The sequence below is a fragment of the Typha angustifolia genome, chromosome 12 (assembly GCF_048772165.1).
Source record: "Typha angustifolia cultivar Huaian chromosome 12, ASM4877216v1, whole genome shotgun sequence".
NCBI lineage: Eukaryota > Viridiplantae > Streptophyta > Magnoliopsida > Poales > Typhaceae > Typha > Typha angustifolia.
The window spans coordinates 8650597-8673009 of NC_133250.1; the positions used below are offsets into that span (position 1 = coordinate 8650597).

The 22413-nt window shown below is 35.7% G+C and overlaps 2 protein-coding genes across 4 annotated transcripts; one reads left to right on the top strand and one right to left on the bottom strand.

Moving 5' to 3' along the window:
- Window positions 1-196: 196 nt before the first annotated feature.
- On the bottom strand, window positions 197-14699 carry LOC140772610 (protein NEDD1). Its single transcript, XM_073114759.1, has 11 exons — window positions 14575-14699; window positions 14286-14445; window positions 13311-13423; window positions 12368-12628; window positions 12167-12271; window positions 11565-11630; window positions 11238-11459; window positions 2973-3509; window positions 2196-2795; window positions 1907-2092; window positions 197-513 (listed from the first exon to the last, which is right to left on the bottom strand). Exons 2-11 carry the CDS (start codon window positions 14440-14442, stop codon window positions 406-408), a joined length of 2355 nt encoding a protein of 784 aa, XP_072970860.1. The 5' UTR covers window positions 14443-14445; window positions 14575-14699; the 3' UTR covers window positions 197-405.
- A 931-nt stretch (window positions 14700-15630) lies between these two features.
- Window positions 15631-22118, top strand: LOC140772509 (vacuolar protein sorting-associated protein 32 homolog 1-like). Of its 3 annotated transcripts, none has more exons than XM_073114612.1 (8): window positions 15631-15769; window positions 15942-16043; window positions 18477-18576; window positions 19287-19372; window positions 19464-19555; window positions 19885-19999; window positions 20088-20283; window positions 21860-22118. In XM_073114612.1, the coding sequence occupies exons 2-7, from the start codon at window positions 15972-15974 to the stop codon at window positions 20277-20279; spliced, it is 657 nt and encodes a 218-aa protein (XP_072970713.1). In that variant the 5' UTR covers window positions 15631-15769; window positions 15942-15971; the 3' UTR covers window positions 20280-20283; window positions 21860-22118. The 3 variants fall into 3 exon arrangements, with proteins under 3 accessions (XP_072970713.1, XP_072970712.1, XP_072970710.1); XM_073114611.1 differs by lacking the exon at window positions 21860-22118 and adding an exon at window positions 21191-21541; XM_073114609.1 differs by lacking the exon at window positions 21860-22118 and adding an exon at window positions 21201-21541.
- The last annotated feature ends 295 nt before the right edge of the window (window positions 22119-22413 follow it).

The following is a 22413-nucleotide window of genomic DNA, read 5'->3' on the forward strand; positions in this document are numbered from 1 at the left end:
CCAACAAGAAGCAACGAGTCGGAGTTCCCATATCAGACAATTACAAAGGAAAAAAAAAATTGATATATTGAAACCCTGCCTGATGGAAGCTAATACGCGTGTCAGGACTAATCTCATTGAAGCTTTTGATATCTGCAACATATAAGTATGTTTATCAACATTATTACGAGGCAAGATGAACAGGAAGCACAAAATATTGGACTCCAAAAATGAATTTCCTTTTCACTTCAAAGGGCACCCTTGGATAAGTACAACATTGTTGTATATGCTATATACATGCACATCGTAGAACCTAGAATGCATACACAGACGGTAAAATGACATATCAACCAAGAATCTCACAGCTGCAATGAAATGAAAACAATTGGCTACAAACAGAATAATCTCAAAAATCTTAACCAGGAATTAGAGTAATTGGCGGAGATGCTGGTTCTCCTTCCGTAGCGATTGCACTTCTTTTATCAACGCATCCTGCTTTTCCATGATAGAGGTAAGGACACTCGACATCTCCATCTGTTGAAATTTACAGTGTGAGCAAGTGAGTGATCGAGAAGTGCTATACGAGAGTATATGAAGGCCATTAAGTATGCCAGACCAAGGTATTCTCTCTTTTCCTAATATAAATTACAGTGTGAGACAGGGTAGACCAATGCAAAGGCAACTAACACGTATTCTCTCTTTTCCTAATATAAACTTCAAGCTACTATTATCTGTTTCCAACATATAGTTCTGAACATATTCATCTGCATATCTAAAATATGGGAAAATAATGTAAAATGAGTGAATAACAGTAAAATTTGCTAGATGACTCTCTAGTTAATCACTTGAGAATGTAATGGCAAAGGAAAGCAGACAGGGCACCAAATATACAAAGTTACTCTAATAAATGTTGTCTTAAAATAAAACAAAACTTCAGTAAACAGGCTGGAATGTGGAATGACAAAAAGTCAGATCATAGGGAAGGTAACTTTCAGGTTAAAGAAAGAGCATAACTCTGTATGAGTTATTGCTAATGCAGGAGAGGGGAGGTTGTTTACATGCCATTAACCTTAAACACTATGGTGCATTGTGATAACGTGGACATCAGGTTCGGCTAGGCTCAATTAGGCTCAATTTGGCCTTTTGATTTGATTTAGGCTTTGATTTAGTCATTTAGAAGGTTTGCTAGCATTAGAGACTTCGGGATCAGGCTCAAAATTGGAGAAGGTTGTGACACATGAAAGACTTTGGCTACAGTTTGCTACGTCAAATAGCTAACATTGAAAGCAACCTCAGTAAAGCGAGACCGTGTAAGCCTAAACAGATGAATGGGAGAGTTTTGTTTTTTTCTGTTAATAGGAACAGATACCAACCACTTCAAATCCAAATATATTAGGCCTGAATGCTCACTATTTTGTGGTGTATGCTAGATTTAGAGTCAGCAAATAGTGACTTTCTACACACACATATACACACAAAAAAGAAGAGGTAATATTTTGAAAGTTATAACTAACACCGTGCAATTTGCATTTATATCATGTATATTCTTCCTTTTTGGACCTTCAAAGTATGAACCAGATTTTGCTTTTTTTGGCTGAAAAACACCGTCCCATTAGTTCCCTAACAGAGAGTTACCACTTACCACAAACATGGGTCATAATAACTACACTTATCAAATAAAAAAAACATAACATTCTTTACACTTGTCAAATTAAAGAAACAGAACAATCTCCTTTATACTGTTAACTTAGCTAATGTGCTAATGTTAGGTCAAAATTTAATTTAGGGTGTCTTATAAGAAATAAAAACGCATGGATCAGACATTGAAGGTAAAAAAGTTAGGGTGTAAAAGATGATAGACAGAAAATGTAAGGTGTTATTTATAAAATTCCCCTAATATTTAAAAACAAGCTCTTAATGAACCTACCTCATGCATATGGAATTGTCTTAGCAACTCAATGTGAAGATTCCTCACATCTTCATGGATGGACCTCTGAAGAGATTCCAGACTTTCATCCATAGTGCGTTGGACTAGCTGAAGTGAAAAGGAAGAAGTTCCCTGCTGTTGATCTGTCCGTGGACCTAAGGCTTGCAAAGATTGCGGTGCCACTCCCTGTTAAATTTGCATGTGTCAAGTTCTCTTACAAACCTTTAGTGGATAAAAAAATGGATTATCTTTGCTTATTTATTGTTTGCAAGTAAATATCTGATCATACATTGCTCGCCACAAGGCTCCCTGTTCCAGAGGCAGTTGATGCTTCTTGCCTCAATTGCAAGCTATGTAACAGCTCCTCTCTAGTTTCTGCTCCCGTTTTTTTCAATTTTGGTGAACCTGCTGCTGTAGCTATTCCTTCACTGAAGGCAGAGGTGGTGCTTATTCTCTCAGCATAGGTGGAATATCTCCATGGGGTATTTGATAGAACTGACCCTGGTAACTCGGAATTAGTTAATGATGGTATGGTCTTAGTCCCCAAGGATGTGGAAACTGAACTTGGATGATAAGCTGATAAAGAATCCAAAGAATTTGTACTGTTAAAGGTGGCTTTGCCTTGAAGATTCATAGAACTTATGCCAGGATTTGTTAAAGAATTCTTGGATAACATGCCACTGGATAAAGATGAATCTTGCAAGCCTGCAAATGTGGACCCATTGAGCACTGATACTGAAGGCAGAAAGCGTGAGAGTGATGTCTGTTGACGGTGATAACTTGGACTATCTGCTGATGCATTTCCACTCCAGACCTCAGAAGCAGAAGACATAGATGAGTCATTTTTTGAGGATGCAACAGGTGTAGCAGCTAAAGACATAGCATCATCCTGCAGCAAGGATACTCAATATTATTCAACTTTCTTACGAGTTAATTCTTTCCATTAACACAATATAAGCATATGCCATAAACTCAAGAAGCTTGATTTAGGTTTTTCTGATAACAATTGCAAAGTGTAGCCTGAATCGAGAAAGCCAATAGATAAAGCAAGAACAAGTCATTAAACCTGTCTGGAGCTTGAAATAGACCTCCAATCTGAGATTGGATGTACATCAGCATTTCCTTCGTTAAGCTGAAACTTCTTGGTTGAGGTTGGAAGCAGTATAGGCTTCTTATCAACAATATTGTCTTTTTTTGTTTGATCATGGTCATCCCACCAATTGCCAAGAGATGGTGTAATTGGCTGAACATCAACTAGTGGAGAAAAAACATCCATATCATCCTTTAAGTTATGGCTTCCCCGAGGTGCCTGCAGCTTTGATAGAAATCCACCTGTGAATATTCGACCTCTATGAGGAGTTTCCTCTGCTGCAGAAGGGTTTAAAGTAGTTGATGCCGAACCACTGGTGTTTGTTGTCAAAGAAGAGCGGAAACTAGACACCGTTGTTCCTGATGAAAAACTTGAGGCTGATATAGAAGGCAAGGGATCTGGCATAAGAATTGATTCTTCACTAGTACCTCCAAGAAGAGCAACTTCAGCAGTACAATTATTCTCATTTACAAGGACAGGCTTTGATCTTTGCCAACATAAACTTGTAACAGCCTGGTAAAAAATTTAAGAGTGTTAATAGTAACAAAAATGAATAAAGAGAATAGTAGCATTAACTAGACAGTACTTATGCAGTTATTTGTCCATCAATGTTGCCAGCGATGTGCATTTATGCACATCAAAATTTTAAAGCCTGTTCAACTGTAACTTGTAGACCTTATTGTCCATTCAACATATCAACTAGTAATATTCCAGATTGGATAAAATGGTGGTCCGAAGTTATTAAAAAATAAAATCATTTGACAAGCCCATCATGGAGCACTTAACTGAATGCACTGTTGGGAACTTAGAATTAATTGGCTGTAAGCCTACGGAAAAAGGATATATAGTAGTCTGTTATAACTAAAAATTGGTCAAACTAGTCAAATATTGTAAACACTGACTTACCGCAATGATTGAACTTCCAATGAAGATTCACAAAGACCAAGGGGTACTGAAGAAATTCATGTTTTAGGTTTTGGAGTAGCTATCTAATAAATCTACATGAGCATATAACAGAAAATCAACTTTCAGAAGTCATGAACAATAGTACTTTGGTTGTTTCTTTTCTTAATTTTCAATATAGTAACTTGTGGCACCCTATAGGTAAACTCCTTCCTGATCCACATCTCAATTGCAGAAGATATGGAGTAATCTTTGACTCATAACTTTCTGTTTAGATAATGCTGAATGTAGGTCTTTTAGAGTTTCATTTAGATATAATCATCAACTAGAACAGTAACTCAATTACGGTAGACTGTGAATGCTTTTCTACTTCCTTGGCTGTAGCTTCTTACCCAACTATTTCACACCAAGACAGCACCAATGCCAATATCAGTTATTTCCATTAAAGGATGACCAAGTCAGTCCCATTTGTTAAAAACAAGCAGAGCAAGTGAACCGAATAAACCCACTAGATACTGAATGACTATTTGTTGCCCATCCATCCTATTAACTAAATAACCACCTTGGACACTCAAACCGAATATCTGATAATGTTACTCATCCAGCCATTAATGCCAATATTAGTTGCTTCCAGAAAAAAAATTATCAATTAGGACCAAGGATTCGAGTTTCGGCCGATCCCGAGTGGGATCGACCGAAACGGATCAGGATCGGCTACTCGGTTTCGGCCTGCTGCAGGCGGCTGCAGCAGGCAGCTGTCTGCTGACAGCAGCAGCTGACAACTACTGCTGTCAGCAGCAGCTAGAGAGAGAGAGAGGGAGAGAGAGGAAGGGAGAGTGAGGGAGAGAAAAGGAGAGAGAGAGAGAGAGAGAGAGAGGGAAAAAGCAAGAGAGAGTGAGAGAGAGAGAAAATGAAAGAGAGAGTGAGGGAGAAGGAAAGATTAAAAAAAAGGGTATGAGAGGAAAAAATGGAGAGTGAGAGAGAGGGAAAAAGCAAGAGAGAGTGAGAGAGAGAGAAAATGGAAGAGAGAGTGAGGGAGAAGGAAATATTAAAAAAAAGGGTATGAGAGAGAGGAAAAAAGGAAGAGAGAGTGAGGGAGAGGGAAAGATTAAAAAAAAAGTTGAGAAAGAGAGAGAGAAAAAGATAAAAAAAAAGAATGTGGAAGAAAATGAATACTTTAGACTAACAATTAGAGGGATAGAAAAGAAGAGAGGGAGAAAAAGAGATTTTTACTTTTTAGGCTTTATATGTGAGTAATTATTATTTCTTATTTTCTTATAATTTTTTCTAAATTTTTAGAAATTTCTCTAATATTTTTAATAATATTTAGAATTTTATTTAATTAAAATAGTCCGATCCGATACAGGCGGCCGATACGGCCGATACAGCCAATATGTATCGTTTTTTCGGACGGCCGATCCCGATACCGATTTTTGGAACCTTGATTAGGACTCATCTATCAAAGATAGCTAGCTAATATCCTAGAATTATATATACTATTCAAAGTCCACCCAGCTGACCGAAGATACTGAATTCAGGTGGTCTTTTTCATTAAAAGTATCTATATAAAGGTTTACTTGTGATGAGACAGATAAATTACTCTTCGGAATGAAATCTGTTAATACCAATTTATGTAATAGCAAGTTCACGGGAACAAAAAACTTTAAAATATGTTGTATATTCTAGGTTTAATTTAAGATCAAGACATATAACTTGTGGAAGAATGTATGTGGGAAAAAGATTGAAGAACGAACGAATAAACAAAGTAAAAAAAAAGCAACTCAGCATTTACTATAGAATTTGGTGTGCACCAAACATAGAGCGATGCTCATCGTGGCGCGGTTCAACATAGGAGAATTTTAAGTTTGGTGCATACTGAATTAGTTGGGTGCACACCAATCGTGCAAGAAAACAAAAGAAAATTTTGAATCAATTTCAGACTTGGGCCCGCCTCATGGTATCCAAGTTGAAAGAGATAAGTTGAACAAGTATGGTCGTCCCCTATTGGGATGTACTATTAAACCTAAATTGGGATTATCCGTCTTTTATAGATTCTTCTAATACGAAGTAAAGACATTCTTCACCTCTATATAAGTGATCCAGAGGCTTAAAGGGGTCATCCAACTCAAGGGGGCCTTATGTATATCATCTGATTCTAGGATCTTTCACAAAACATATTTCCTATTTTAGTGTGAGGAAGCTATCTTCATATGTTTGCGTGCTAAGCTATTTTAGAGATTGATCATCGAGAGCTAAATCGACGTTGTCTATACTAATACCTACATTGACATGAGGAATAAGCAAGTTTGATCTATATCGAGTTAAGGACAATCAACGAGAACAATCTACTTCATCGTGTAGTTCATCGAAGCAAGAAATTCGAGCAAAAGGACTTTAATCAATAGCAGTCTAGAGTATGGTAGAAGTGATTTTAAGAGAATCTTATATTTATGTTTGTAATGAAATAGATTGATTCAAAAGGTTGATCAGATCTATGGTATTTTCCCCTTGTTAAAGGAGATTTTTTCACATTAAAAAAATCGTGTTGTGTTTACCCTGTTTTACTTTTCCTATTTGTTCTTTGCTTTAAATTTCCTACTCTTGGTTTTCATTTTTTGATTGAAATTCGGCTTATTTTCATAGTTTGAGTAGTATTTAATTTTCCTAACCCTAGAAAGATTTGAATTTCTTAATCCGACTAGAATTCAAATTTCATTTTCCTATTTAATTTCAGTTTTCAATCAGAATCGATTTTCTAAACCTAATAGGATTAGAGTTTCCTCGTAAACTTTGATTTTTTGACTGTTTGACTTGGACTTTATCTTTGACTTTCCGTATCTTGTACACATAGTAGAACTAGAACTCTAATGTTTCTCCCGAAATTTCAAAATCAATATTTTTGCTTAGTGGCATAGAGAGACTTTATAGCACTAGTCATGCCAGTATGACCTTATATGCTTTCAATGATAAAGAGGAACTATATTCATAAGTTATAGTCATAGTTCAAAATTTTGGTTTTGATTTTGCCTTAGTTAAAAACGAAACATTTCGGTTAGTTTCGGTCAGTTTTAGTTCTAGTTTTATTGTTCACTATCAGACTTCTTTTGATTGTCTTCTTTATTTTATTTTTAAATACATCGCTCAAAATCTAATAATATTGAAGCAATGATGTTGATATTGAGTTAAGTACAAATTATATTCAAGTCAATCCAACTTAGAATAGATAGGATTCTTAGTTTGCCTAGATTTAGAGAAATGAAAAGTAAAAGTCAAAGTCAAATCTGATTTGGCTTAGAAAAATCAAATCCTACTAGGTCTAGGAAAACCAATTTAGAATTGATATCCGAAAACTGAAGTCAAGTAGGAAAATCTAAATATTTCTCGAAGTAAGAAAATTAAACTTAACTTGGTGAGTAAAAAACCGAGTAAGAGTACTAGATGAAATGCTAAGAAAAAATAAGAAAAGTAAACATGACAAACACACAACCACGGTTTTCTTAATGCAGAAACAAGAAGTTCTTACGACCCCTAGATAGTTCGTCATCTAAATGTTTAAGTCTGCATCTCTTACTCGAGCCCATCTCGCTTAACTACTCCGTAATTAGATTGTCGTGTTTGATTCACAGTATGTCTTTATAGGTCACTTCTCAAATGCCCAGATAGTCGATAGTGATAGTCAATTAAATGATCCTCCAATGCTTTAGGATCATTCTCCATTGAATTTTGGCACTCAGACATAGTAAGAGTACTAGATGAAATGCCGAGAAAAATATAAGAAAAGTAAATACGACAAACACACGGCCACGATTTTTTTAATGCGGAAACAAGAAGTACTTACGACCCGTAGATAGTTCGTCATCTAAGTGTTTAAGTATGCATTACTCGAGTCCGTCTCGATTAATTACTCTGTAATTAGATTGTCGTGTCTGATTCATAGTACGTCGCTATAGGTCACTTCTCAAATGCCTAGATGGTCAATAGTGAAAGTCAATTAAATAATCCTCCAATGCTTTCGGATCATTTTCTATTGAATTTTGGCACTTAGACATATGTGATAGCTCTCTTCACTTTTTAATGGAAGTTATGCTTCATGACACATAACTCTCTAAGTTAAGACTAGAAATTTCTTGAGTTTCCGTCGTACTTAAATCCTTTGAATAGACATGAGAAACATCTGAGGTTCGTACTAGGATAAATGACCAAAGAAAACTCCAAGTTAGTTTCAAAATCTGAATTTTCCTTTGCTATCTTGTGCGTGTTGTCTGGACGATACCTAATTTTCCTTAGGTGTGTCATTCCAACCACAGATGCCACTGACCCTGTTCGAACAAGATTCTAAAAGTTGCTTGCTGAATTTGCTTTTCTTCAAAATTTTGTTTGATTTCTTCGTAAAATAGAAGGCAGTTGGTCGATTTCCAAGTGCTAATAGATATCTTTATAAATTCTCTGTGATAATCACTGCCACCGCCATAGCCCCAACCATTGCCATTGTCGCCGCCCCCGTGGTAGCCACTTTTGTTGTCGCAGCCACCGCCACAGCCACAGCCAATGTCGGACAGTTGCCACCACTGTCACTACTGCCATCTTTCAATGGATTTGCGAAATTTGATAATATCCATCCTTTTCTTTAGTGTTATTTGTTAATCTTTAAATAGCAACTGTCTTTCTTTTAGTGTGGATCATTACCCTATATTTGTTTCGTTAACACGAACGCTTGAGCCTACTATTGCTTACCTATTTATATTGCTTATTCAAATCGAAACAATTAATATTAACGGTAAGCTAGGTTAAAGAGAACATCTTGACAAATCTAAAGTCACTGTCTCGATCTCAGGAGCGTGATAAATCCGAGAGCGTGATAAATCATAACCTATATTTGTTTCATTAACACAAATGCTTGAGCATGCTATTGCTTACCTACTTATTGCTTATTCAAATCAAAACAATTAATATTAATGGTAGAACTACCTAGATCAAAGGGAACATCTTGACAAATCTAAAGTTACCGTCTTGATCTCGTGAGTGTGTACTACTAGTTTGCAACTTTGTACTAAATTTAATTGGTTTTCATTGAAAACTTCAAAAGTGGTTGTAGATTATATTGTTTATTACTCTCTTATTATTTGCTGTGATCTCCTAGTTTGCATCTCATTGTATGACCCTTTGTAGTGGTAGGATAGTCTCTAGCACACCATCCCAATCTGTTATGGAATCCAATACTATGAAATATTCTATACATTTTTACAAGAGTCTATTGAAAATATTACGACTAGATTGGATGACTTCAATGTCCATCTTGAGGCTATTGAGATGGGTCGTGAACAATAGAGAACAAAAGTGATGTCGGTGCATCTAGCACGGATGCTAGGCGTGTTGCTCCTAATGTCGACACCCATTAACAGGCCTTATACTATCCTTACCACGAGAGAGATCATGAAAGAAAACCCACCGAGCAAAATTATTGTGAAGATGTATTTGATCTTCACAACAATAGAGGGTTTAGAAGCCATGCAGCCTTTAGAGAATTTCAAAACCACGAAGATCAACTTATAAAGAACATTAAGGTTGATGCCCCAACTTTTGACAATTATTTAAATCTCGCTGTGTTTATTGATTGACTCCTTGAGTTGGAAAACTTTTTTGAGTGGTATGATTTGCCAGAAAATTGAAAAGTTAGATTTGCCCAAATAAAACTAGTCAACCGAGCCAAATTATTTTGGCAAAGTATAGAGCAAATCTTAGTGCGACAAAATCAACTTTCAATCATTCATTGGCATGAAATAAAAGAAAATTAAAAGAAAAGTACTTATCACACTAATGGAATAATTTTAGACAAGGAAATAGATCTATGAGCGATTATGTCTCCCAATTTGAGGAGTATATGTTGAGGTGTAATGTTGTAGAGGATGAGAGAATGACGCTGAGTCGTTTTAGGCGTGGCTTTAACGACGACATCCGGAGAGAGTTAATTTTTCGGGAGGTTACCTCCCTGGATTAGGTTTACACTTACACAAACTACAAGATGGTTAGTAGGCAACATTTGCCTACGAGACCACTTGGTAGCACACTGCCCAATTATGCACTTGTTGGTATAAAAACTTAAACGACAACGATAGTTTTCAAAACTATCTAAGCTGTCGCGCTTGCCCAACTTAATAAAGGAAAATGGCTCCTCCATGAAACTGTGCCTATTAATAACCCCCGTCAATGTTACAAATATAGGCAAGTTGGTCATTAAGCCTCGAACAGCCCCCAAAAGGCCTTTTACCTTGGGGAACAAAATGACACTAGGAAAAGACAAGCTCGATGAGCAAATTTATGAGTTTGACCTCGATGACGTCCAAGATAGTGACGATGCCCATGGTTATGAAGACTATAATGTTGGTGTCGTTCATTGTGCTTTGATGCAACCCGCGAGATCGATGATTGGCGAAGGAATACAATATTCCACACTTATATTAAATATGAGACCAAAGATTGCAAGGTGACCATCGACAGTGGAAGTTGCATTAACGTCGTCTCTTCTAGCGTTGTATCTCATTTGGCATTAAAATCCATACCTTATTCGAACTCATATAAGGTATCTTGGATTAATGATTCCTCAAAACCGTTCACACCCCCACTGGACTAAGTCCAGTTTCTTCCATCCCGAAAGAATTGGTGTGAACGCCACTATTCGTCATGTTTACTCTCGTAGGCATAAGAAGGATGCGCTCGTTGCCCTCTGGCTTAACTAGGGTGTTTACTAGCCTCATAAGGCTATTTTTGTCTTTTTGTCTTTTGCTTTGCTTTGCCTATGTAAAAACTTGTAATCCTCTTTTTATTGGCTAATGAATATTTTGAGAATTTTCACATATTAGGTATTTGTTGGTGGATTCCAACGTTATCAATTCCAACACACTAGTTGGTTAATTCCTCGGGTCTAGGTTTAGTTACTTTTTCCTACTTGTTTTTTTAAAATCTGCAATTGGGAAGTTGTCCTGCATCATCTTATCTCTTCATAGAAAGATTGTTTTTGTGACTCAAATTGTGACACCGTGGTGAATGGTAGGTAGCAAGCCTAACTGTAGTAAATACCTCAAACTTTACCAACAAACTTCACCAACAAAATATGAATATGATGTCAAGTAACTAAGAAAGGAATACCTACAGACCTGATATAGCAGATGTAAGAACTAGAGACACACATACTGCCAATCCAACTGATTATTTACTAGACCAACATAAAAATAAGGCCATGTAGAAAATTGGCGAGAAACAAAGAAGCACATACATTGTTACAATTATCATAGTAAGCGAGATTATTCACATTACAACACAATTAGAGAAAACTAGTACCTCTGAGCTATTGTATGCACGAAGAACAGTGAAAGGTTGAGGCTTTCCACGAACATCATAGAATACCACGCGGCCACTGTTTGTTCCAGCAGCCAGAATATTACCGTCATCTTTATATACTAATGAGGAGAAAGGTACCTCAAAAGGAATGCAACACGTGGATCTTCTTGTCCCAGAATCAAACATATATAACTTTTTATCAAGGCCAACACTAGCAATTATCTACAAGAAAAGAAAATGAGAGCTCATACAAGATGCAAATTATCGTAAGTCTCATCCATCCATCCAAACAATCACAATAATATTATAGTAGGAAAGATATGAGACCTTGTCGCTTGAAGGTGAGAAGCAAACACCAGTGGTTGGTGCAGAATGTTGTTTCAACCAAGAAATCTGCCAAGAATGTTAAGGTGACTAAGAAAGTCATAGAATATGTATGAAAATTATGACAACTAAAACAAATAAACAATAGAAGAACAGAGAACCTCCATAAGTCTATAACACTGACCTCGCATTAGTAAACAAAATGATTTAAATTCATTTTTTAAAATTTTGCAACTTTATCTACAGCAATTTTGGGGTAATCAAACTTCATTTTCTGTTTTCTAACCTTCAGAAAAGCCAAACTGTTAGCTAACACAAAAGGAGTGGACTAGAAACATGAATAAACTTGCAAAATGCTGATATAGAAACCAGCTTGCAGCTCGAGAGATTTAAAGTATCTAGAAGTGTACACACATGCATATTTTATTATGGACCCATTCGTATTAGCAGGCATTCAGTATAGAAATTCAACTGGATTCCTGATAGATCGCACCTAACCATACTTAACATACTAACAAAGCAGCACCTCTCCATGTTTACAGAAGGCAGAATCATGGCAGGATTAATACAATCTAAGGAGATTCAAAATTTCCACAATCTTATACCTTTGGACTCCTGGCTGTTGTATCCCAGAGATGTACAGAACCATCGTCACCAGCTACAACTAACACATGTCGACTAAGCCGAGAATAATCAAGCACTCTTAAAACCTGAGCTTACAGAATAGATACGAATGAGATATCAGAAGTTGAATAATACAAAAATAGGTAGAGTACAGACATAAAGAACTCAAAAAACTAAATGACCTGCCCATTTGGGTCTTTGAGTTCAGCTGCACGTGCCCCAGAAGCGAGGTTGTGAAGAATAAGATCACCTTTGACACTGATGGATGCCAAATGCTCATCCTTACAATTATACATGACACCAGTAATTATACCAGTATGACCACTGAGCCATTTGATGCAGCGTTTCCTCTGTAAATCCCATATTCTGACAATATGACCACTACCTCCAGAGCAAAGATATCTAGAACCTTTATTGCTGAAGCTGATGGAACCTATAGATTCCTGATAAGGAAGAAAATAAGTTCAAACAACATGAACATATATACATATACATACATACACCCATTAAAGACACACACACACACAAAATCACCAAGAGTTCATAGAAATAAACCACAAATTTCATCTTCACATAAGTTGATGTCCTAGCAATGATGTTTATTCTTTCCAAATGCTTATTATTGAATATGTACAATAAAGCAAATTCATCAAACATATCAAATTACTTGTACTATATGCTATAGTTACGCACTTATATGCTATGCCAGAAATACTAGCATCGTAAATAATAGATAGTCTTAATAACTGCAATACAATACAATTATTTCAGATTGTTCTACTGGTACATGAAGAGCAGCATCCCAACATATATTTTCCAGTCAAGGGTAGAGCACAAATTCTGTTAGATAAGTAAATGCCCTCTTTCTTGTGATGGCATAGCTACACTTCCCAACAAGAGTAACTGGAATTTGAACTTTAACTTATGATCCAGAAAGAATAACAGGCCAGCAGCTTGTCCAAGGTTTGTAAAAATTTCTGTAATGTAGGTATGCATAAAAAGTTTAAACTTTGACTAAGAAAAGTTCCTATAGATAACAGATGGATTCCACTTAAAACAAATAAATAAATAAACAAAAACTAAAATGAAACAAAAACTTGGTTATCATTTCTGTTGGATCATTACCTCTATATCGTCTCCAAAATCAGTACTTGAAAGTGGTACCACACCCATACTTTGACCTTTCTTATGCCAGAGAGAGATCTTTTTATCATCTCCTGCGCTTGCAACTACCAGATCTGCAAAATTGAGAAGTATATAATAGAAATATATGAGAGTTCCTGTATTTAGCATTTTCCCTTAAGTACATTAGGATCATCTAGATAAGTGAGTATCTTTTCAACTTTCATATGAATGACAACATAACAAACAGATAAGCTACCCTAGAGAAGAAGTGCTATGTGGTTCAAAATTGCCTAGCAAAAGGCATGATTTATAAGAATGAAACAGCCTATCAGATAGAAATGGCCTAGCTATAGCCACATTCAGGAGACATAGTAGAGAGAAAAGGTTTAATAGGCACAAGCAACCAATATAGGTCAGATTGCTTCATTGAACCAAGAAGAAAACCATGCTTCATGAACACAACATATCAAATCATGAACCGACCTTTTCTGTTAATAGATGGGCATGAACATTTGAAGCATAAAGGGAAAAAAGGACATCAAATTAACAAGTCAATGAATCAAAATTTTTTGTAGAATTATTTTACAAAATAAAGATCAATGCTAGGGAAAATATTTTGAAGACCAGTACTGGTTAACTCCATGAAAGTCACAAATTATTGCCAAAAACCAAATAACGTAGTACATCTATCTAGGGCAGATCCAGAACAAATAACTAACCAGGTCTCGTTCTAAAGAACACAAAATGCACTGGTAGAAGTTATCCTAAAATCCATATCATTATCTTCAACACCAAACACTTTACAACCCCAACAACTCCCGGAAACAAGATCTTGAAATACGAGATTCTATGGAACCACACAACAACTTGCATCACCAGAACTTAAGCAGAACAGATCACACATTGGATTCCAAGTTTCCATTCTATTTGATAACCAATCACATAAAGCTAAGATCCAAGATTCAAGGGTATTACTGGTGTGATTCCATTTCACCGAGTTCACTTGTGATCCGGGGGTTGGCGAGTAGCTCAGGATGCACGGATCGCCGGCATCCACCGTGACGTCGAAGAGCTTCACGGTGTCGCCTCCGCACGTGGCAAGCAGCGGCGCCGACGGATCCACGAGCCCCATTCTCTTCTCAAACAAACAAAATGGACCAAATTAAGAAAGAAAAACGATAAATTGGAGATCAAAAACCCTAGTAATAAGAACACAGTTCGGAACCAATCGAAAAGAAACAAGTAGATGCCGAGATTTCACTACCTCTATGTCCTCCGGGAAATGGTTATGTTTTAGGGTTTAGGGTTGGGGAATCTTCGAGCCGTCGTCGTCCTCGTCCGTTCCTCGACGGCGAAAAGAAAATTTGAAATCGGTTAGCCTCTGAGCAGGTGACGATTAAAAGGGAAGACGCTGCTTCAAATTTACGGAAAAGCCCTTCTCTTTTCATAATTTTGAAATGGTGGGCCCTCATGTTTTTTCTTTTCTCTAATCCGCAAGATGGGTCACATTTTCTATTATTCACATGAAATTTTAAAACTTTTTTAATTAATTAAATTTATTTCAAAAAATAACTAAATCTAATTATAATTTGGATATAAAAGTAAATTTAATTATTTAATCTATATATCAGATAGAATCAGACCTTATAAAATTAGTCTGTGAGCTTATAAAATATATATATATATATATTGTTTTAAATAGAGTACAAAATAATTATCTAACGTCTCATGTTTAGTAAAACAATTTGCCTTGTAGGACTTATATATATATATATATACTTGACTAATGAAAAAATAATTTATAGAAAATCTAGGAATCTAAGATCACTAATGAAATATATGAAAGAGTAAGAATTTAACAAGAATAAACTTTGTAATAAATAAAATTAAAAGTAGTTAAAAAAAAAAGAATATAGTGGGGATATATATCAAGCAAGTGACCACGGTCTGTTAAAGAAAAGAAGCGATGCCATCGTCATATAGCTTATATATACACATCCTTTAAATTACAGTTGTACGCCCTCAATTAACAATGTAAAACTTCAACGGGTGTCATCGGATGTGAATCATCCAACCCGGATCCATTAACATGGATGTGTATTTTAGAAGTAGTATCCATTTATTGAATGACTCGGATCTGGTTTGGCATAATAAAGATCCGATTATATATCTGACAGAGCTCCAATTTATATACAGTAATAAATAAGTAAGTAAATATATTAATATACAGTTCGGGCTCGGTTAGATGTCCGAATCCGGATCCGAAAGAGTAACAATAGATAATATAGAGTCTACTTATCATCGCCTTTCACAAAATCATCGCTCTCTTTACCCTCGTCGTCGTCTGCCCGCACGCGATCGATCTCGAGATCTAATCCTCCTCTATTCCGCCCCGGTTCGTCGATCGAACTCCTCTACCCAATCCGTACGCCACCAATCGCCTTACTCTGATTGCCAAGGTTTGACTGATCGCTTGATTGCTTCGTAGTATTTCGTGATGCGAATTGGTTCAAATTTTTTTTTTCTTTCGTTTTTGTTCTTCTCCTTCGTTGATTTAATTGACCCTAATTGTTATTTTCTCCTTTGTATTTGTGGAGGATGAATTAAAGAGGGAATCTTGTGGTTTTTTAGGGATTGAAATAAGCTTGGGGATTTGGAACCATGTTTAGTAGGCTATTCGGGAAGCCAAAGGAGCAGGCAAATGCCTTGGCTACTCTGGACAAGTTAAATGAGGTACTTTATGACTTGCTTTGTTGGTTTATTCGATTCTGTTATGTAAGCTTTGACATTTTCCTATTGCAATTGCATTTAATGTACTTTAAAGTTTATGTTTATACTATGTTATTGTGGTCATTATACAGATTTGTCATGTCTTGAGCTAGTTCGTTTTGGGATTTTAGATCGGTTACTTTTCTGATTATGAACTTGTTTCCTGCATTAACCTTGACAAGAAGGTAATTTAGGAATAACAGTTCGACCAAATGGAAATAAGAAGATAGTATTATCTTTATTAATGATGCAAGATGGCAATATTTATATTCTATTCCTTGCTAATATCAAGTGTATATGATTTGCCTTGGCTAAAAAAACTGAACTATTCTCCAGTGACCAATGTCAGGTTTATATCTGACAACAAGACATTGCTCTCCTTACTTGGAGGCAGCTTTTTGTAGTAGTTATGCTTGATAGCCACCATCTTATATATTGGAGAGGAATTTGATGATGGTGGTGGATCTTTAAGAAAGAAAAACTCTAAATCTGTAATTAATGAATCATGATACCTTAAATATTTGCTACTTCTAAGAACTTGATTTGGGATTTGAAGGGCTTCCATCGATGCTATAGACACCAACTAATTGTCCATCCTTTTATTTTCCCAGTGTGGAATTCACCAATTAATTGCTCTAGGCATTATTTTCCAGGGGGTTATTCTTATTAAATAGGGACAAACTACCATATCTTTGACATTATTTTGTGTCACTTAATAATTTGTTCGGTGAAGTCAAGGACAAACTACTATATCTTGTATCTTTTTCATGTATCAGTATACATCTGTATGACAATTTGCATGGCATTGTCTGCAAGGATTAAATCCATTGTGATAGTGTAAATTATTTTCTCGTCAGCTTTGTTATTCCATCGAGTTTCCTATTATAAGCCTTTTTATCTCATAATATTATGCTCACTCCTTCCAACTGTCGCAGTGATACTTTTATGCAGGCTGCTATGTGCTTTGGAATTTTTTGGAATTTTTCTCCTTTTACTTGCTACCTTTGTGTTGATCATGATGTTTTATCTTCAGGAATGTCGTTTCCTTTCCTTTTAATTGCCCAAACCTTGATCTTTTGTTTGTTTCACTCCATAACAGAAGCACTTTTTAATTATGTAGCACCAACATTTTAATTTGCTACCAGTCACTTTAAGTACTGAGTTGGTAGAGCTGATATATCATCGATCTTATCAACTTTGTACATGCATCTCTTCATTCTGATATTTTACTCTTATCTCCTTATTGCACCAAGACTAACTCAAATAATGAGCAAATGAATATCAGATATTGATGCCTATATCAATTATGCAGGGTGAAATCTCATCTTTGTTGAGGTTGCCTCAATATACCTTTGCCACAAATATTCTCCACATCATCCTAGTTGCATCGTTTCTCGGCTTGACATTAGATCTCCATGATTAGATTGTGTAGGTCCACTTGGGATCTTATCACAAATTCACAATATATTGCTTTTATAAAGCACGAATATAGATATGGGTATACGGCAAATTCTTAAAAAATAAGATATGATATGACATGAACATGCCAATAAATAAACTAATCAAAAAATTTCTTCAATCTATTGTCAACCAATACAACATGTGGTAGAAAGTACATATCATAGCATTGTATACTAACATAGTAACATCAAAGCCTTTACTAACACGAGAGCATTGTGTACTGAACATTGTCAACCAATACTAGTTATCTAACATTGTGAAGGCAGAAATTAAAAAACACATTATTGGAAGAGAGAGGAAAAGGCTTGAAAAAGAGAACATTCATACTAACATATGTTTTACTTAGTTTTCTCTCACAGTCCCACTGCAGCTGACTTCAAGAAAATGAACAAAAGAAATAGATTTTGATGCCTTCCGGTCGAAGCCATATCAAATCCGTATCGGAGCCGTATTGAAGTCATATTGGAGCCGTATCAAAAAACAGAAATTATTACTTTTTAATTTGGATACTTTTCTAACCATATCCGATACATATCGATGTTGTATCGAAGCCATATTGGTATCTGATACATACCAGATACACATACGAGGCCTAAATGGAGAATATGTGCTTTAGAGTATTGCTTCTATGGTGGATTTGCTAGCTATCAGGCAATGCTAACAGAAACTTGGATGAAGAGAGAGGATGAGATTATTTATGTTTTTTACTTTCAGCTTGAATTTTACCACATAGAGCTCAAGCTCATTGAAATATTTGAATTCAGTCAGTCCAACTCCAATCTCAGATCAGATTGCAGGAAATCCTGCCAAGCTTGCCTAACTTTGGGTTGTGTTTGGTTTAACCTGCCTGTATTTGTTACAGAAGTATTATATATATATATATATATATACTTTACATTGAGTAATGCTAACTTACAATCTCTATATGCAATTTAGACACTTGAGATGCTAGAAAAGAAGGAGAAAGTCCTCCAGAAGAAGGCAACTGCTGAGGTTGAGAAGGCTAAGGAATTCACAAGAGGAAAGAACAAAAGGGGTACGCTTTGCATTATTACAGAAGTTTTTATTTTTATTTTTTATTTCGTGGCGTCTGTTTTGTAGAACCTAGTGGTATTTAACTATTTTTTTTCATTCTCTTTTTAGAAGAGCTTTTCCATGATTGTATATTTTCCTCAAAAGGATAACATCTCCCAATGTGGTTTACTTCAACTATAAGCAATTACAAATGGTGAAAGGAAAAAAAAAAGAAGCAACGACAACATCAAGCGAGTCTCAAGTCCTAAGTTTTTTGGGTTTCTAATTTTTTATTTTATAGTTTCTTCCATTCACCTCTGCCTTTTACAAGTTCCTTAAACTATTTAAGGCCTACCATGTTCTTTCTTACTCCTATGCAAGTTTCTTTTTGATCGTGCCTCTATTTAGAGTTACAGATATGGCAAAAATTGTTTGAACTATGTTAGTGATCCATCGTTGGTGGCTCACTTGACTTGACCTGCTTATAGTGGTTGCTTCAAAAATAATTTTGAGAAACTTTTCCATAAACTTGTGAATTTGTTCTCTATTTTTCCTCAATTTTTTGTATGTTAAAATGTGGATTCCCTGCCCAATGCGGCTCATGTTTTCTTGGTTTTGCATCTTAAAATGCAAAATCTGGCATACTGATTGAAATATATCTTTTTAACATGTGATACTAGCTAGTAGCTACCATATCTTCATTACAATCTGAACTTCTTTCATGAATATTAGCTGCCATACAATGCTTGAAGAGGAAGAGACTTTATGAGCAGCAAATTGAACAACTTGGGAATTTCCAGTTAAGAATTCATGATCAGGTAAATAGTATTGATAATCTATTAATGCCTGGAATGGGTGTAATAAGCTCCTTCAGTCATTAAGTTAGAGGTTATTGTGCATTTTCTGCAGATGATATTGCTAGAAGGTGCGAAAGCTACAACAGAGACTGTTGATGCATTGAGAACTGGGGCGTCTGCAATGAAGGCAATGCAGAAAGCAACGTAAGTAGCTATAGCAACACTTTCAATCAGTGTATAGCCATTATTCAGTTTAAGACATTTTCCCCAAACTGCTTTTGTAAGCTTTAGATATACCTGTAAGTCGTTGGTGCACCAGATTTTTTTTTTTCAAAACATATAATTAATTATCAGCTATTTCCTGAACTATAAAGCCTGCTATGTTGTTGGAACTTTGGAAAAATGAAAGTACTGCCATTTACTTTATCATTTTGTTTGTTATGACTCCTTGAAGTATGCCTATTTAATCTCGGGAGTAATCTTGTTGATTGAGGAAGCAAAATGATATCTGCTAATATTTTCTATTCCTGCAGGAATATCGATGATGTTGACAAGACTATGGATGAAATTAATGAGCAGACCGAGAACATGAAACAAATACAGGAAGCACTATCTGCACCTATTGGAGCAGCAGCTGATTTTGATGAAGTATTCTAATATTTCTCTGCCAAATGATTTACTTCTTGACCTTATGTCTTTCATTGACATCCTGATTACCATGTTATTCTTTTGGCAGGACGAATTGGAAGCAGAGCTTGAAGAATTGGAAGGAGCTGAGTTGGAGGAACAACTTCTTCAGCCTGCTACGACTGCTCCTGCTGTTCCTGTGCATGTTCCAGCTATTACGCAACCAGTTCGGCCTGCACCAAAGAAAACTACAGCTGAGGATGACGAACTAGCAGCACTACAAGCAGAAATGGCCATGTAGTCAGGTATGGAACTTTTTCCATAATATGAATCGTATGGTTACAACTATGATTTCTGTAAGGTGACATCATACCATTCAATTGGAAGGAATTAAGGATTAATATTAGAAACTTTTTCCTTTGCCTCGTGAGCAAGGGTTGGGTGATCATTTCAGTCTTTCTCGAAGATGTTGGGCTTATTGTTTGCTGGATTTCCACATGCAGCACATATGGTGCCATTAGATCTTTTTCCATGCACATCCCTTACGGTTGGATCTGCTTTTCTGCATTCACTCTTTCTTCTTCTGTACAAATGTGATGGGTAGTACCATAGTACCCTTGATTTCATGACAGGTATAAATTTTGATTTAAAACTAATAGGTGACTGATACTGCAATATGACTTGTGAGAAACCATTAGGCTATTTGTGCTTTCAATATCTGTATGGAATTTGCAGATGCAATGATTATTTCAACTGTTTTGCTTATGCTGATTGCCAAACTCAACATTACACTCCCTGCTTTACTGTTTGATGGAGATAAATGTTGGAATTAATTACTGGCCTGTTGTAAGGTTTGTAATACATGGTATGAGAGGCATGTTAGTCTCTAATACAAAGTACAACCTGAGTTTTTTTACTATTGACTATCTAGCTTCAAAATTAACAAATCTTTGGTAAAATAATCTTAAGTGCATGTGCCGGTTAATTAACTCATTTTTTATACCTGGCATTTGCTTTAGAAGTTTCTGAAGCATCTGCACTTGTTGCAGAGTTTTCTTTTTTGGTTCTAGGGGCCATTTTAAGATGCTTGATATTATAATATATTACATGCATAGGGTATTGACTCCTTGTTTCATTTATTTAGTGAGCTTACTATTTGAAGGTTGACTATTTATGTCCTTTCTTCTTTGAGTTAATGACCATAGAAATTAGATTTCTGCAGGAATTTGATGCACAAGTGCCACCAAATATTGTAAAAATGATTGCTTGTACTTCACGTTGATGTTGGGATTCTATATGATGAACTTGACATCTATATGCATACATCTTTGGGAGATATGATGATGATAAGCAAAAAAAGCCACCTTACTGCACACTTGTTGCGTATGATGATATCTTTGAAGGTGATTTCTTGTAATCTAATATATTTGCAAGACTAAACTATTTGAGTTATTGTAGTCTAATGCACAGAAATATTCAGTCATATTTTATAAAACCATATCTAGTCATGTCAGTTTACACATGATCTATAAATTTCTGCAGCTCATTCCAGAGCTATGTTCAGAGTTACAAGTTCTACATTCATGCTTGTTCTTTCGCTAACATCTAATGCACACAGTTCATACTTCAGTTTATCTTTGAGCTAGTGATTGTTTTAATTCAGATGTCAAAAACTCTCTTACATGAATGATCAGCAAAGGAGGATTTGTGATACTCTTCTGGCAGTGTTTTGGAACAAGCAGACTGTTTCAGTAGTCTCTTGTCCTTGGATATTGTTTTGCACCTCTTTGTTTGTACATTCATGCTTGTTCTTTCACTAACATCTAATGCACACAGTTCATACATCAGTTTATCTTTGAGCTAGTGATTGTTTTAATTCAGATATCAAAAACTCTCTTACATGAATGATCAGCAAAGGAGGATTTGTGATACTCTTCTGTCAGTCCTTGGAACAAGCAGATAGTGAAAGGTTTTGTTTGAGCTTTTGCTTTTGCGTGGAGCAAGTTGTCTTATGAAGATTTTTTCTAATTAGGAACAAATATTGCTAACTTGTATGCTCTGTTGTGAGTTGTCTCAGCTCTTATTAGAGAAAAAGGACATTACTTGAAATATAGAGATGATGCTGATACTTTCACCTTTTCTCTTGAGGCAAATAAAGAATTTCTCTCTTTATACGTTTCCTCTCTCTTTGATTGTTCATACAAGAGATACCCCTTATGGCAAGAAAAATAATGATAAAAGTAACTTTTCATTCAAGTTCTTTAATTTTGTACTGCCCTACAACATAACGAACTCTGGTTACTAGTTTATCTTTCAATCATCTGATCACCTCTTGGGGTTATTTTTTCTTTGTTTTTTTTAAACTAAAGTTCAATAATTTTTTAGAACCTTATTCTCGCTTCTCGGGACAAGTGATGCATGAGGGCTCCAATTTC

Coding starts and splice junctions, on each gene's coding strand:
- LOC140772610 (XM_073114759.1), bottom strand. CDS start 14,442: ATGGGGCTCGTGGATCCGTCGGCGCCGCTGCTTGCCACGTGCGGAGGC. Junction 11,631..12,166: donor CAACAGCCAGGAGTCCAAAG/GTATAAGATTGT, acceptor CATTCTTGGCAG/ATTTCTTGGTTGAAACAACA. Junction 11,460..11,564: donor TCTCACCTTCAAGCGACAAG/GTCTCATATCTT, acceptor CTTTTCTTGTAG/ATAATTGCTAGTGTTGGCCT.
- LOC140772509 (XM_073114612.1), top strand. CDS start 15,972: ATGTTTAGTAGGCTATTCGGGAAGCCAAAGGAGCAGGCAAATGCCTTG. Junction 19,556..19,884: donor AAGGCAATGCAGAAAGCAAC/GTAAGTAGCTAT, acceptor CTATTCCTGCAG/GAATATCGATGATGTTGACA. Junction 20,000..20,087: donor CAGCAGCTGATTTTGATGAA/GTATTCTAATAT, acceptor TTCTTTTGGCAG/GACGAATTGGAAGCAGAGCT.